General features: G+C 37.4%; 2 protein-coding genes across 3 annotated transcripts; both read left to right on the top strand.

Annotated features, from left to right (window-relative positions):
* The first annotated feature begins 6,773 nt into the window (after positions 1-6,773).
* On the top strand, positions 6,774-11,436 carry LOC120746514 (sialoadhesin-like). Of its 2 annotated transcripts, XR_005698867.1 has the most exons (8): positions 6,774-7,389; positions 7,566-7,610; positions 7,864-8,124; positions 8,201-8,446; positions 8,981-9,241; positions 9,323-9,576; positions 9,829-9,957; positions 10,441-11,436. XR_005698867.1 is itself a non-coding variant. In XM_040051938.1 (7 exons), the coding sequence occupies exons 1-6, from the start codon at positions 7,359-7,361 to the stop codon at positions 9,565-9,567; spliced, it is 1,089 nt and encodes a 362-aa protein (XP_039907872.1). In that variant the 5' UTR covers positions 6,774-7,358; the 3' UTR covers positions 9,568-9,576; positions 9,829-10,287. The 2 variants fall into 2 exon arrangements, 1 of the variants encoding a protein (XP_039907872.1); XM_040051938.1 differs by lacking the exon at positions 10,441-11,436 and having other exon boundaries at positions 9,829-10,287.
* A 3,378-nt stretch (positions 11,437-14,814) lies between these two features.
* LOC120746513 lies at positions 14,815-17,017 on the top strand. Its single transcript, XM_040051937.1, has 3 exons — positions 14,815-15,790; positions 16,266-16,484; positions 16,690-17,017. The coding sequence occupies exons 1-3, from the start codon at positions 15,048-15,050 to the stop codon at positions 16,895-16,897; spliced, it is 1,170 nt and encodes a 389-aa protein (XP_039907871.1). The 5' UTR covers positions 14,815-15,047; the 3' UTR covers positions 16,898-17,017.
* Positions 17,018-17,102: the final 85 nt, after the last annotated feature.

Genomic DNA, 17,102 nt, shown 5'->3' with positions numbered 1-17,102 from the left:
GTAGTCTAACTCTATTCTCATCACTCCTGTCTCCTGCTTTGTGTGATTAAAAACTGTTTCATTACTAAATAATTCACTATATTTTTGTCACACAATTGTTCTTCCCTAGTTAAGCCTTTAACAGTTTGGCAGTCTATGGGGATTAACTAGCTTTGTCATCTAGTGGACATTGGAGGAACTGCATCTCTGGCAACTTTTCAGCCCTTGAATTTAACAATATTAAATGTAGATCCAAGGTAAATAACCAAGGTGACCACATATATTTAATTAATTTCTATCATCTCTCCAGTCGATCACTTGAAAACTCATCACACAGACACTGAGACAAACCCCTTCTCAGAGGCCAGCTGTCATATCTACCTCGTCTTACGGACCGTGTTCACCATGGTGATGGTGGCTCTGCTGCTGGTGGTGGTGGGACTTCTTAACTCTGGGAAATTCAGAGCCACAAAAACTAACTCAAGTTCAGTCTCATGTAAATGTAAATGTCATGTTACTGCATGCAGTGACGGGAATGATTACAAGTAGCACAAATAGACAATAGAAAGCTGTACCTCATTACTTTATTTTACCTCGCACTCTATTTGATGCATCATGTGCTGTGACTGCTTAGACACAGAGTGGTTAGGACTGTTTTTTATAGGGTTTTTTTTTTTTTGATGGCAGTGGTCAAAAATGTCTCTGCAAGACATGCACAATTGTGTGCATGTGATGTGTCTCTGCATCAAACTTTCATTTTCATTATCAAACTAAAATGTAGAGATTGTTACATTTATTGTTGTTAAAATGCTGTGATGTTTTAAATGTTGGTGACACCTCAGAGTCAGACCATGTGAAGTCGGGGTCGTGTGGGTAGTGCCGCACTCCCCATGTTAAAAAAAAGACAACACAGTACATTTTGCAAAAGGCAAAATACAAAAAACAACACAAAAAGGAAAACAATTACAATTTAAAAATGTCATTATTGAGGAAATGCGTGATAAGTAGTATATTCATTATCCAATTTATATTGATGCAGAGACTCATACCTCTCACTGATGAATGTAGTTATAGACATTTTGAACACTGATCAATTTCCCAATTGCCCCTCATGAAGAAATTATTACCATTTAAGCAACATTTGGAGTATTATAACCATATACCTGGATGATGGTGATACGTTGGCCTAATATGAACCTCTGTAATATTTTGGTGTCTATAATTGAGCTATTTGTATACATTAGAGCTATATTTTGTAAACTTTATAATGTATTGCAATATTTAATTAGTTCACTATGTTACTGTTAATGTCTTGGAGCAACTGTAAACCACATAGGGATAATTAAAATATTATAATTCTGGTTCTATTTTATTGCCAGCCATTCACACAAACACTGTTTTTGTATCTAACATTCATACTCTGATGAACACAGACCAAGTCAAGCATTAGTATCTTTCCCAAGGATGAAGACACCTCACTGACTGCTACATAGAGATGGAATAAAGGAGAGTTGTCCATTTCCTTGTTTACTTACTGATTCCATTTATCAGTTCAACTTGCACTTGCACTACAATCAGCTGATTTTAGTTCATATCCCAGAGAGAAAAATAGTGGCACTTTTTACTACTATTATATGTATTATTACTTTTTTATTGCAAAAAAGGGCAAGAGCGTAATGGTGAAGTGCAAACTGGACAAAAAACTGCATTATGCAGTATGTTAACACAACTTGGTTCTTTGCAACAATCTATACAGACAGCATGCTAATGCTAAGCTAGCCAAGAAACAAAAGTGATACTAAAGCTGAGTGAATGCCTACCCCAGTCCAGCAGCCAGACTGTGAACTTAAGCAAGTAAAAAATGGATGGGCAGCCAGGCTCCAGTTTCCATTTCCACCTGTTCTTGGTTTTGAAACAGAATGATTGTGGTGATCACTTTGTGCTGGTTTTCATCTTTGCTTTGTACTGCCGGCTTTGTGTTCACAACTAAATATCAAAGACAAATATCATATCTGTGTCCTCATTAGGATAGGGATTTGTGTCGTAGCCTATAAGTTTATATTGTTAAATAGCAATTATGAGATGGTGTGTTTCAGGTTATTTTACAGACAAATGCAATTTAACAAGTTGTATACTGAGTTACATTCTCCTGGAAGTTAGATATTCACTAATGCACCACATTGCTTTTAAGAAAAGTGTTTTAAATGTGTAATATTACATTTTTTTGAGTAATAGCTCCAACACTGATTGCAAAAAAGATGTGAAATACCTCCAACATACACAGCCATCTAACCATACAGCAGGTAATTCATTTGCAAATGTAATGTCTTCCACATGCTGCTTAGTGATGGTGGTGACTGTCAAAGTGGAGCCAATGAGAATCGATAAGAAAATGGATAAGTGATATTGATAATGGAATTGGATCTGCAAAACTTTAGCAGTGGCTGCCTTGCTATAGACCATAGTTGCCAACAATAATGTGCAATGATTAATACAAATATATAACTCTAGGTGAAACACTTTAATATGCTGATGTGCTGAATAATGATAAAAAAATAAAAAGCTAAAAAAATGATTGATATATTTGCAGCTGGTCCCAAAGATGATTTCTTATATGCACATCTGGTTATTATTCTTCATCATAGTCAAAATTGTACTCAGGGTCAACAAGCATGTAGTGTTTTTCTGCCTGACGAAAGTGAATGCTGCAATGTTCATGATTTACTGCAGGTGGCAGAGATGGATTGAAATGAACACATGCTGCCATCAATGGAAAGGGACCCACTGGAAGCATTAATTTTCTGTCATTTGTATCCAGTAGTTTTTATGGCCCTCCTTGTCCTCCAGGTGCAGATCTGCCTTTGTCTATCAAGTGTATTTTCATTCCTCCTCTAAAGTGGGTGTGTCCATTCACCTTCCAGCTGACACAGCTGTCCTGAGACCTGTACAAGAGGAGTTTGACTTATCCGTGTAACTTCAGGGTTCTCCTCGAGCGTTTCTGTGCTACAAAGATGGTTCAGTTTTTACTGGTGTAAATAGCCAAAATCACTTCAGGAACTTAAAACTGCGTTTTTTTTGTTTGTGTATTAATTTTGTGATTTAGAAAAATATAATACTAGCCTATATAGTATACTTGATTCTAATCTGTTGCATGGTCTCTTTTACTTTAGTGCTATTTTAGCTACTAGAACATAGAACACACAGCAAGTGTACCTGTTCTATCTACAGAATTAATGTTGCTTTGATCTGCAACAAACTTAAGCAATTTCCACCTCACCATCCGATCATGTCTCTGATACTTGTTGTGTGGAAGAAAACTGCCTTTGTGATTGATCAGATGCTGCCAACACCACCACTGTCATGTGTTTCCACATCCCAGATCTGCTGCCTGAGCAACTTAATATCACGGTAAATCATGTAATAGACATGCTGTTCCACTCTGTGGTTGTCACACTTTGTAAGGAAGCTTCAGTACCAGCAACGGACAATATTTTATTTCAAGCCAACATGAAAACAAACATTTAAAGAGACACTACTAACACATTTACATCTAGGTTAGTAATATTCTGGCATCGAATGCCTGAAATGTTATTCATACCATCCTTAGTAAGTAACGACTTGTTGTTTTTAAACATATTATCTCCTCCTGCTGGTACTGTAACTTCGTATCCATTTCACACTTAGGAGAGGCAAAGTGTGACGTCCACCTGAGCCAGATACTTCAGGAATCAGCCTGCTTAATATGCATCTGCAATTCTACTGGAGAGCTGAGAGAGTTTTAGAATTCTGAGCCTTCTGAGAGACTAGAGATTTATCTGTGAAACTAATTAGACAGTGATTTAGATTTAGACCTGATAAAGAAACTTTTGATTAGCTTACCTGAGAGTTGAGTTCTGGGAATCTAGTTACTTTGCCTTCCCTGTAAAATACTCCAGACGTCATGGAGGTCAGAGCCCTCTGCATCAAACTCACGGAGTACTTTCTTCTTTCCCAGATTAAAACTAAAATATAAGGAATCTGTTTAAGTTAGTAAAGTTTTTAAATTACTGTGTTGTTTTAAAAGTTTTATGTCGAGGAATCATAACAAATGCACAATGCCAAATAACAAATACATTTATCAGTAGCTTTAAAGTTTAGCACTTTTTTGTCTTTTCAGTGATGAGTGTGATGATCCTGTTGTGCACACGATCAGAGAGTTGGTAAGTACTGGCTAGTTAAACTGCATGAACATCATTTCATGCAATTTGAGATTTATTATTTTACCCTGTGATTTCATTTAGTTTGCTCTCCCATTTCAGTTATTAAAAAAATACAAAAAAATAAAGTGAATCTTTATTTTGACTCAGATGCAGTTTTTGTGTTTTTCAAAACAGATCACAGTTCCTTGATTATGAGCCAATAACTTTTCACTGTGAGGGCTTCTCTTATTATAATGTTTTACATAAGTTGATCCAAGTTAATTCAAAATGCTGCAGCAAGAGTACTGACGGGGACTAGAAAGAAAGAACATATTTCTCCTGTATTGGCTTCCCTTCATTGGCTCATTGTTAAATCCAGAATTTTATTCAAAATCCTGCTCCTCACATACAAGGTCTTAAATAAGCAGGACCTATTTTATTTTAATGAATCAAAAGTAGAATGGAACGGCAGAGCCTTCAATTTTCAGGCTCCTCTTTTGTGGAACATACACTATCTCTACTTTTAAGATTAAGCTTCAAACCTTTAAGCTTCAGACTTTAAACCTTTTTGCAATGGCATATAGTTAGGGCTGAATCAGATGAAGTATCTTCATCAAAGGCATGCATTTATTTCTTCATTAAAAGTTAATGTTGTGAAATTTCCATCCATCTTTTTCCACCTACTCAGGGCAAAGTCGCGGTGGCAGCATTCTAAACAGACAAGGCCAGACCTCCCAGCCACCTCCTCCAGCTTGTCCAGGGGAACACCAAGGCGTTCCCAGACTAGCCAAGAGATATAATCTCTCCAGCATGTACTGGGTCTGCCCCAACTGGGTCTGTGAGAAATGCCAGAAACACCTCACCCAGGAGGCATCCTCATCCTTATCACATCCCCAAACCACCTAACCTGCTTTGACTCTAGTCTGACCTCTCCCTCTCTAAGGCAGAGGCCAGCCACCTTTCGGAGAAAGCTCATTTCCGTCATATATATCCTTTATGCTGGCTTCTACACATACACGAGACTTAAGAGCTCTTTTTTACTGCTTTTTACTGTGATCCTCTTAACATACACAGGTACACCGTACAACTGGTGAACACAAATGTCCAATACATTATATTTCAACATTAAAACATATGACAATATAAAATTCCGAAAATATAAACAAACACACCAGTGGACAAACTAGTGTATTTGGAAACTCATTATTTCTTCCTTAGCTTGATAATCACACGGCTAGACAGTCACCATGAGCAGCTTCTCTGACCTTTTTTCTAAATAGAAGTGACCTCTGCCCTTACCTTAAACTTACTTAAATCAATTATTTTGCATGTGTCAAATTAACAGTATACTAATCCTGTATACAAATAGGAACATTTTAAACACGTTTAACATAAAAATAAAAACATAAAATAAAATGCATTAATGGCATTAGCATTACAAGAGCTCTGCCTGGTGGTGAAACACTAGCATTTCAACAGCTGTTACATCCTTGATCTATTGTTTTCAGTCACTACCCAAAGCTCATAACCTTAGATAAGTGTCGAGATTTAGATTAGACTGGTTAATGTAATAACAATGTAGTAACACAATTAAATACAGTTGTTCCAATTTAAAAGCAGTGCAGCTGGATTTGATGTGCTTGTGTATAATTTATTGTAGTTCATGTGTATTTAATCATCTGCTTTCAGTTTCATTTGCTTTGTCCTTGTACACATATATGAATGCTTTTACAAGAAAAAAGCTCCTGCAGCTTTCAAATGCACCTAGTGTGGTCAACCACTACTCGGAAGGTGTCATATTACTTTCTCAAAACAGAAGAACCAAGTTTGTGGTCAGCAATGAAGTAAACCTGTTTGAGACTGAACATGTCTTTGGCTGAATTGTGGTCTAGTACCCAGACATAATAAGTGATGTTTTGTTTCATGCTGCAGCAGAAGCTATTTAATAAAGCCAAAGAAAATTAAGTGCCTTTTTCCATTTGTTTGGTCAAAAATGTGTGAAAGCAAAAGTCAAATGCTCAGCGAGTTTTGGTGACATAATGATAATGAATAACAGGATATGGTTTAGCTGTTGTGATGAGGTGCTCATTCAACATGCATAGATGCTCTCTGTCGGGGACCAAGTAGTAAAGCAGTATAGAGCACACAGGTGTTTAGTTCAAAAATAAAGTTTGTATTTACCCAGAAATGTGAAAAAATGATTAACAAATCCAAAGCTTGGACTGACAAATAAAAGAGGTCAACTCAATAAACTAAACTCAAAATAATAACAAACAAATCTCAAACATACATAAGCCAAACTGACCTCTTGCATTGACATATCAGGGAACTTTATTACTGGTTTAGCTAAAATATATAACACATGAAGAGAAGACAAAATGGCTGCCACATAACCAACCAACACAAAACAATGAAATAAACTCTAAACACCTTCCAGGCAATGAAGCATGTGGTTCAGTCCATTGAGACTCTCAGGAGAACTTCAGATCCCACAGCCCTTTACCAGTAAGAAAAAGCCAAACCACCAGGTATGTCAAACAAAAAAAAAATCGGTATTAATACAACATAAAATATAATTTAACCTTGCAGCATTGATATGTGTGCACTTGCAATGAGCTAATTTAATAATGAAATAATATATTGGACGCGTAGTGACACGAACTGCTGGTGTGAGTCTTACCATGTGTGGCTTACCATCACACTCTCTCTAACATTTTCTGAGTATACCTGAATGAAAGTGTGACTTACATTCATGTAAACCTGAACTATGTGTGAATAACGGAATTGCAATTATTTATCTATAGCAATATTAACTATCCTGTGACGAAAAATAGCTTCAATGACTTTGGTAATTCCTTGAGTGGGCTGAGTACCCCTGGAAGATGTTTCAAATGTTCACTACTTCTGTGACATATCTCAGTACAGTTCACCCATCTGTGCACAGGAAACATGAACCAGTCTACAAGCTGCATCAAACACAGCATTAGTCTGAACTGGTTTTTTGTTCCGCCCACTGACAGTGAACTGAAACAGTGAGGCTTGACTTAACACAAAAGCAACTGAGCTTCTTTGGAAACTGTAAAACTATATTGTTTCATTGCCTAAAGTCATAAAAATATTCAATTAATATTAAAATTGTTTTAGTAGATGCCCTCTGCAAACTGATTTTATACGTCAGTCTTCAGTCTGCGGCAAGGAGACATGGAGATCAGAGCTCTCTGCATCATACTGTGTGAGTACTTTCTCTTTTTCCACATTACTATAAATGCTAAGTTAATAATTCTGTAAAAAAATATGACTTTGTTTTTGTTTCTTTTTACTTTAAGACAAAAGCATTTTTGTGACAATGAATTTATTAGTAGCTGTAGGATTCAACAGGTATCTTAGTAAATCTTTATCTCTCTTCAGTGATGACCATCATGACTCTGATGGGTGTACAGGGTCAGAAAGTTGGTGAGTACCAGCTGTTTGCTCATCTATGTGAAAAATATTTAAGATTTCAGAGGAGACAGCAATTTAGTCAAAAAAGTAGGAAGCAGCACAACTTGTTCTTTTGTGAACCTCTTCTGCTCTCTGTTCTTGGTTCATCATCACAGGAATTGCAGGTTTTTTAATTTACTCTTTTTATTCTTTCTTTGCTTAAATCTAGCACACCAGTTTCAGTAGTAAAACGTTAAACTAAAGTTTTCCTTTTTCTTTGTTTCAGATGCAGTTTCTCTTCATATTTATCCAAACAGATTGCAGTTCTTTGAATATGATGCAGTGACATTTCACTGTGAAGGAGTCGATTATTGTGAAGTTATGCATAAATTCAAAGGGAAAATAAAATCATGTAACAAAATGAATGAGAGAACACCAACAGGATCATCCTGCATGATTAAAACTACTTATACAGACGACAGTGGAGAGTACTGGTATGAAACTGAAGGAGGGACGAGAAGCAACAGCATCAACATCTCTGTCACTGGTACTTTTGCAGAAATAATATTTAATGAATCATTTTAAGTTAATATAAAATAAATATTAAATGCTTGTTGTTTCAGATGGTTCTGTTATCCTGGAGAGTCCTGCTGTTCCTGTGTTAATGGAAGAAACTGTGACTCTGAGCTGCAGAAACAAAATTGCATCCTTCAACTTCAAAGCTGATTTCTATAAAGATGGACGTCACATAATTGGTAGCTCCACAGGAAACATGACCATCCAGAGAGTTTCCAAGTCAGATGAAGGGCTTTACAAGTGTCGCATCTCAGGAGTTGGAGAATCACCAGAGAGCTGGCTGAAAGTCACAGGTGAGACACTGAGCTATAGTTTATACATAGATGCCATATGAATTACTGCCCATGTTCTTTTTAGTAGATGTAACACTGTCGGCTAGATTAAAAAAAATAAGTGGGTCAAGTCAAAGTTCGAAAAACATGTTTAGTGTCATCTTCCGTCTGTATGGAATGTGACCTCATGTGGTTGGTCGACCGGTTGCTGCTAATAGGGACATAATTGATAACTCAGAAGAAAATAGCAACACTAAAACAAAAACTCAGTTCAACTTCAACTTTCATTCCTGGCTGCAACAATGACTTTTACATTAAGAAACTGTCTATTTTCACTCTGTCTCTTTAGCAGTAATGGACTCTTCATTACTTGGCTAGCTGCACTGAAACAGGAAAATACAGTTGTTAGCTGTAATGTTCGAAGCAAAGCATTTTTTAAATGACTGTGTAGAGGAGAGCCTGTTTGAGTCAGGTGGATCACCGGACACCTTAAGTCTAGAACAGCATTTTTTGAAGTAAAACTTTAAACTAAAGTTTCCTTTTTTTTTGTTTCAGATGCAGTTTTTCTTCATATTGTTCCAAACAGATTGCAGTTCTTTAAATACGAAACAGTAACATTTCACTGTGAAGGAGTTGTTTATTGTGAAGTTGTGCATAAATTCAAAGGGAAAATAAAACCATGTAACATAACTAACGAGAGAACACCAACAGGATCATCCTGCAAGATTAAAACAGTTTATACAGACAACAGTGGAGAGTACTGGTATGAGACTGGGGGAGGGACAAGAAGCAACAGTATTAATATGTCTGTCACTGGTACGTTTGCAGAAAGAATATTTAATGAGTCATTTAATTTAAAATGTATATAAAATAAATAACAAATGCATGCTGTTTCAGATGGTTCTGTGATCCTGGAGAGTCCTGCTGTTCCTGTGTTAATGCAAGAAACTGTGACTCTGAGCTGCAGAAACAAAATTGCATCCTTCAACTTAGCCGCTGATTTCTACAAAAATGGACGTCTCATCCATAGAACCTCCACAGGAAGCATGACCATCCAGGAAGTTTCCAAGTTTCCAAGTCAGATGAAGGACTTTACAAGTGTCACATCTCAGGAGATGGATTATCACCAGAGAGCTGGCTGAAAGTCACAGGTGAGACACTGAGACGTTTTAAGATAAGTATATGCCATATTGATTACTGCTGATGTTCTTTTTAGTAAAACTGTTGTTTGTAGATTTAGATAACTAAACCTTCCCTGGCCATTTAGAACATTGTAGTGTAATTGGAAATACTGATTTTAATGGATTTGGATGGTTTATTTTTTTTCCTGTTACTTCATATTTTGAGTATTTTTTTTAACCATTGTTTACACTCTCAAAATGTAAATTCCAAAACTAACCCAGAGAATCGCCAAGAAGGGAGAGACTCCTTCTCTGCTGCACCACCATGGATTATCGCCACCATTTTACTGACTGCTCTGTTGGTGGGGATAGTAGGACTGTATTATTTTGGCGAAGGTTACTGGGAAAGAGGTAAAGAAAATAACATAATTATATTTTATGCATAACTTTCAAAAGTGTATGTATGTATGTATGTCAAAGCAGCAGCAAATTGGGTTAATAATACTACATAATTAATCTTCTTTATAATTGTCTCAGGATGCATTCTTCTGTATGAAAAGAAGAAACAGAATACAACCATAAATTATGAGATTTGACAACCGCATCCAGACAAAGTAATAAGAGGAAGTCAAAGAAAGACAGAATCTGAGATTTTTTGCTCTCTCTTTCACGTGTTGAACATGAGCCATGAAATAATATTTTAGCCTAGCACAATGACAGAGTAGAAAAAAGTATTTAAGAGCAGCTGATATCACAGAACTATGAGGCACATATCACAACAATAGCTGCCACTGTATATTGTAAGGTAAAGACCCTATAGTAATACAAGGTCATTATCAGTGATGTTACTGTATACATATCGTTCCTCTCACTTTGACTGTCTTTCTCCATCAGATGAAGATATTTTATATTCTACAGCCATTTACTACACGTTAGGCCTGGGTAACACTCAACCCAAAGGTGAGACTACTTGTTATTATTGGTGCCTTATGTGCTCCATTCTGATAATATGTGATGGGTAGTAAATACAAAAGACAAGTCATGATAGGAGAGCTAATGTTTCATAACTAAAATGTTCATACTTTTTTTTGGAGCTACGCAAATAAGTTATTATTGGTGTGTAATGTGTACAAAAGCAAATGGTTACCATTATGTTTTGACATTTTTTGTTTTCTGCCTTTTTGGGGGGAAGGTGGGGGGGGGGGGGGGGGTCTATTTTTCCTGTATATCTTACAGGTTGCAGAAAGAGAGCTGACTGAAGACACAATCACATTTAATAGAGGAAAAAAAAATTAGGTATCCCAAATTTTTCAGCAATGTTGGAGTTGTTATTTAAATAAGTATTCCATTACACATTACCTGTTACTTTTCTTAAGTAAGTAATTCAACACGTTATTTTATTACTCTCTGGAGAAATAAATTTGCCCAATACTTATTATGTAACTTTCTCTTTACTCTGTAAAATTGCCAAAAAAATCAAACACACAGTAAAATGTCATATTTTGATGTCACATAATTAAATTTTTATGTAATAGATTTTAGTACAGCATTGTGTTACATAACTAAACACTGAAAAATCGAATGTGGTTACGCCAATGTGAATACTTTATAATGCATTATACCCAACACATATTGTTTTTGTAATTGATTAGTAAGTAATAAATTGGCATCAGTTTTTGGTGTTCATGTCTATAACTGTTATAAAGTTCAAATGCTAATAAAAACATTATCTCTGTTATTTCAAAGTTAAATGTAAAGCGCATTGTTCCATTAGTGCTGTCCTTCTTGCATGTGCACTTGCTCATAAACAATTCAAGTGCATGAATGTGGTCAACTGCTAATCTGACAGTGTCGCCTCTCTTTTTTTTTTCAAAAACATATGCACCAGGTTTGTGGTCATCAGTGAAATACACATGCAAAGTTTGATACTGAGCATGTCTTTAACTGAAATGTGGTCTAGTATCTAGGACAAATAAGTGGTGTCTTATTTCATGCTGCAGCAACAGCTATAGCTCAGCAAAGCCACAGATAACGATCTGATGTTCTACATTGATTTGGTTAAACTGTGTCAGAGCAGAAGTCAGGAGCTGAGTTAGTGTTGGTGACTCTATGGTAACAAAGAAGATCATTTCATTTAGTTCTTGGGTTGCAGTGCTCAGCTCCTCTGGGTTTGGCCTCAGTGAGTACAGAATACAGTAGGTCGTATTTTGAGAGGCTAAATAAAGTCTAATAATATTACTACCTCCCTTGTCATTCTGTTCTCTGCAAAATAAGAAAGGTAATTTATTTTCAGAAGGTCAGAGTGGGTTATAATCATGAGAGTAGCTTTTTTTTTTAATGGTTTTAAATGTAAGTACAAAACAAACTTCAACCATTTTCTAACACAGCGTGTTAGAAGCGTGAAGCATGAAGTGTCTTTACATGTAGAGTGAGGGGTAGTACATTGTGGTTTGCATGCACTCTTAAGGACAGACATTTTGTGTCTCTGGCTGCTTCTTTTTTATCCCTCACAGTGGGATTTGTTCTGTGGTTTGGTTTTCAACAAAAAGAAAGACCAAAGTGTGAGATGTTTGAGTTTCCATCTGAAGCAGAGGTTGCCACACTGCTTTCTGGTGTTGGCTTGCATTTGTACTTCTGATGTTTTAATTAATTCCAAAGCCTTGGCCTATTCTGAACAAAGCTACGCATCAGGCATTTGAATTGCGTCTCCTGGGCTTTACTCAGTTTCTATGTGATTTCTCTTTTTTCATCTGATTTAGTGCTCAGCTCAGATAAAATAATTTTTGTGGGTGATTTTTAATATCCATGTAGTTACTAAAAAATTATAGCCTCAAAGTGTCATGTAAAGGCTGTGTGCAGGCAGGAGTAGTGTAAGGAGGACCTACTGTGCAGACACTTGGAGGCAGAAAGTAAACTCAAACTTAGATTTGTTGCTAGATGGCAAAACAGAACCAGCTAAACGAAGAATACAAAAACTAAACTGAAAATACAAAAAACTAAGCACTATGGAACACACAGCACGGAATGAGGGTAAGATCGCAACACAGGCAGAGGAAAACACAAGGCTTAACCCTTTAGAGCCGGTCAGAGATGGCACACTCCGTTTTGCGTAACTATTTTTAAATCCAGGTAGCTCTGCAACCACGTAAGCTAGCGCAATAATTTTTTTTGCATATGAAACCGGAGGAGTTGTACTTACATCTTATGCCATCAGCTTGTCCTAGGTCACAGTTTCCTTCCACATAAAGCTTTGCAAAAACTGCATAAAAAGAACTTGCAGCAACAAAAACATAATATTCCAGAAACACGCTTTGCCGATCCAATCAGCTGTTCATAACACTTCCTACGTTGGAATAGACGTCAGCGCGAACTTTTGCATGTCCGCCATTACCTGCCCGAAACCGGAAGTGACGTCATTTTCGCGGAAATGTAGTTTTTTTTTTACAATCAGGGCCTCCGGGTACGGTGGCCCTGAAGTGCAAATCACACCAACAAATTGCTAAACACAACAACAAAATTAAGAGGCCCTGGGGTCCGTTCTTCGTACCTCGCTTACTACATCCAAGATCAAATGACACATCCAAGATCAAATCATCGCGCTAACTTTGAGCTCGCTTTTCCGGTTCTCCGAACACACCTGTTGTTGACGATTAGTATAGCTGGATGAAGTAATGTGAGATCACTGGGTGGCTTAACAGGGGCTACACATCGATAGTAGAAACATTGATCGGCAACCCTTTGATTGGTCGGCGAAAATGTCGAAGGAGCGCGCTCAGTATTTTTCGGCAGCAGAGCAAGAACTCTTGATTGAGGGATTTCAGGAGTTTCAGAGTTTAATTAAAATGCAAGGGAACACTGCAAAGGCTGCAAAAGCAAGGAGAGAGGGCTGGCAGAAAGTTGCTGACAAATTAAACTCGTAAGTAATTTAATAATGATAATAATAATGGATTGGATTTATATAGCGCTTTTCAAGGCACCCAAAGCGCTTTACAATGCCACTATTCATTCACTCTCACATTCACACTGGTGTAGCCACAGCTGCCCTGGGGCAGACTGACAGAAGCCAGGCTGCCATATCGCGCCATCGGCCCCTCTGGCCAACACCAGTAGGCGGTAGGGTAAATTTATTATATTACACTATATTATATTATATTATATTATATCACATTATATCCTCTTTCACATTAGAGCCACAACAGGACCCACTAGAACATGGGAACAAGTAAAAGTGAAATATAAGAATATTCTACAGAATGGTAATATTTATCACTTATATTGCTTTTAGTCTCTTGAAAAGAGACCCTGAAATAATCTGTTTGTTTGTTTATAACAGCAACCAAGAAAAGGGCAGAGCAAAAAAAGACAGGTGGTGGTCCCGCACCCCCTCGTTAACAAGTTGGTTAAGTAAATAATACCCTCATGGGAAAATCGATATCTCTCTATGAGCACACTGTCGCGCTGAGCTAAAGGATCCTGTCTATCCCGCAATATACGCTGAATTCTGAAAACTCTCCTTATCAATCTTGCACCTTCCGCAATGGGTTGTTCGCGTATACGGACAGGACATGGCTGCGACAGACTTCCCAAATCCACCTTCGCTTTTATAGCCGTGGTCTCTCATCTTGATTACACGAAGTAATTTACAATTACTACTCTAAAATATGAATTACATCTGAAATAATCAAATACAAGAAATAGAATGATTAATAGTACATTTCCCTTTTTTTAGGAAATGACCTGTATGTATCTGTATGGAATCAATAAAAGGTACTGCATTATCTTTAGTTACATTGATAATATTTATTTATGGAAAAACAGTGGAAAAATATCGCTGTTGCTTTCGTATACATGAAGCGGACATACCTGAGTGGCCGTGATCTAATCTTGTTTACATAAAGTAAGCCTGCTCCCGAGCAGGTTTACGCTTACGGATCTGTTGCTATGGCAGCAAGTCCCGGATGAGCTTCGGAGAACCGAACGATCCAAGATCACGCGAAATCGTCAACAATCAAATCCAGCTAACTTACTTAGCGAGGTACGAAGAACGGACCCCAGAAGTGCAAATCACACCAACAAATTGCTAAACACAACAACAAAATTGAGAAACACAAAAACAAATGGAGAATCACAAAACAAAATTGAGAAGCACAAAAACAAAATTGAGAAGCACAAAATCAAATTAAGAAACACAAAAACAAAATTGAGAAGCACAAAAACAAAACTGAGAATCACAAAATCAAATTAAGAAGCACAAAAACAAAATTGAGAAGCACAAAAACAAAACTCAGAATCACAAAAACAAAACTCAGAATCACAAAATCAAATTAAGAAGCACAAAAACAAAAGAAGAATCACAAAAACAAATTGAGAAGCACAATTACATTAAGAAAACCGGAAAGGGTAGGTACCAGTCGGCAACAGGAGACATCACTGATTGGACGTCTGCGCTGTTCATCTTTGGAACCGGAAGTTACTCTGCCTGTAGCGCATTTTTTTCAAACATGAACATTAGCGGTGACCTAAACATAGCTGTCGCTATTCGAGAATATTTTGATTCAGGACATACATACGAGGTGATACTGGATATGCTCAAGTGTAATCGTGACATTTCAATTAGTATGCGTACACTGAAAACGCATTTTAAAGAATCTGGACTGTACAGACGAGGCAACTATTCTCCACTTCCTGAGGTGAGGCGTGCCATTTTGTCCGAGCTTCGAGGACCAGAACAATTGTTTGGATATCGGACCATGTGGCAAGTTCTCAAACAAAAACACAAGCTGCGTGTCAAGCGTGATGTAGTTATGAGGCTGTTGAGACAACTAAATCCTCAAGGAATCGCTTTGAGAACTCGAAGGAGGTTCACAAGACGCACGTATCACTCCATGGGGCGCAATTACATTTGGCATGTAGATGGCTATGATAAACTGAAACCCTTTGGCTTGGCCCTGTCAGGATGTATAGATGGCTTTTCAAGAAGACTGATGTGGCTTGTGTGTGGAGCAACAAACAACAACCCGGCTGTTATAGCTCACAATTATATAAACTGTGTAAAGAGTCTTGGTGTGATACCAATGAGATTACGAACAGACTTCGGGACTGAGAATGGGACTATGGCAGCAATACAGTGTACCCTCCGTCACGCGCACACGGACTATTATGCTGGATCGTCAAGCCACAGTTACGGATCATCTACTGGGAATCAGCGCATCGAGTCATGGTGGTCTTATTTCAGAAGAGGAAGGTGGGTACATTTGTGTCTGGTAGGTGTAAGCTACAGTGAAAGCTGATCAGATCGTTTTTTTTTTTTACATGCATTTAAGAAAATAGAGTAGCGTCCTGCTGGACGTGTTGAAAAGTTGGATGAGATAGACGTTAACAGCCGTCACTTTATTGCAGGAACTCAAAATGGTCACTGTCAGCTGTTGTGCCGAAATGAGCATGCTTGCCTAGATTTAACGACGCCAATACAAAATGAAAAACTCAGACCAAACTCTCCACTCCTCACAATCAACACACAGAACAGAGTGAAAAGAATACAGCATTTTTAACAAGAACATTACTGCAGGGTCGCTACAATATTTATGGAAAACTAATATGCATTACTTTGTTTGACATCCATTTGTGGCATGTTTTAAATGGGACCAAAATGTAACAAACCCTATAAAATGACCAAGAACAAAGCTAAATTGATTCTTAAATATTAATTATATACCCAGGTCTCAGTTTTGGATGGACTTTTTTGGAGACCTAAGAGACTCTGGAAACTTAAATGGAAGCCACGAACACCAATGCTTGCTGAGATTCTGCTTCAGAGGGGTTCTACAGAAAGACCTGGATGAATGCAAAGGCCTCTGGAACAAACACAGGATCCGGCCAAGCAGACTTGCATCGTGTCCAAGGGGGATTCCAAACGAACTCTATCTCTTGCCTCACAGGTATTTGAGTTCTTAACAAAATGAATTAACCTTTTGCATCAAACTAAATGCAAGGAGTTGTTATTGCTTAAGTTGGTTAATATATATTCATAATTTTACACATAAGTATGATAGAGCAGTTTATAACATGTCACTGCATGCGTTGATTTATATAGTTCCATATTGTCAGCAAAAAATCCTTCACTGTTCTATTTTTATTTTGCAGATATGGTTCAAGAGACTGTGGGTTTGCTGTTGAGGAGAGGGAACTGGATGTGTTTCCCGAGGAGGGGCTACCGGTTGGATTGTGTGGTGATCCAAACATTGAGGAATATTTACAACAGACTGTACAACAAAACACACTGCAGCAGCCACAAGACTGGGAATTGGCCACAGAACTGTATTTGGCCCTGAAGGACATAGCTGGGTTTTAGATACCAACTGAACTTCAGTTTGTAATGACATTTGTCAGAGTTACTCTGACGAAGACACACACGGTGTCGAAACGTTAGTTTCTTTCCTTTTTTTGCACCTAATAAAACCTTTGGACTTACTTGAGTGCTCCAGCCCTTCTGTTTTTCCTTCATTTTTTAATGTTAGTAGTGTTTCCTTTCCCTCTTGCTAAATTGAATATAATAT

The sequence above is a fragment of the Simochromis diagramma genome, unplaced genomic scaffold (genome assembly GCF_900408965.1).
Source record: "Simochromis diagramma unplaced genomic scaffold, fSimDia1.1 OVJJ01000672.1, whole genome shotgun sequence".
Taxonomy (NCBI): Eukaryota; Metazoa; Chordata; class Actinopteri; order Cichliformes; family Cichlidae; genus Simochromis; species Simochromis diagramma.
Note: the sequence above shows the minus strand (reverse complement) of the source record. Positions and strands in the feature narration are given on the sequence as shown.

Coding starts and splice junctions, on each gene's coding strand:
- LOC120746513 (XM_040051937.1), top strand. CDS start 15,048: ATGAACATTAGCGGTGACCTAAACATAGCTGTCGCTATTCGAGAATAT. Junction 15,791..16,265: donor TCTTATTTCAGAAGAGGAAG/GTGGGTACATTT, acceptor TTATATACCCAG/GTCTCAGTTTTGGATGGACT. Junction 16,485..16,689: donor CTCTATCTCTTGCCTCACAG/GTATTTGAGTTC, acceptor TTTATTTTGCAG/ATATGGTTCAAGAGACTGTG.
- LOC120746514 (XM_040051938.1), top strand. CDS start 7,359: ATGGAGATCAGAGCTCTCTGCATCATACTGT. Junction 7,611..7,863: donor TGTACAGGGTCAGAAAGTTG/GTGAGTACCAGC, acceptor TCTTTGTTTCAG/ATGCAGTTTCTCTTCATATT. Junction 9,242..9,322: donor TATTAATATGTCTGTCACTG/GTACGTTTGCAG, acceptor ATGCTGTTTCAG/ATGGTTCTGTGATCCTGGAG.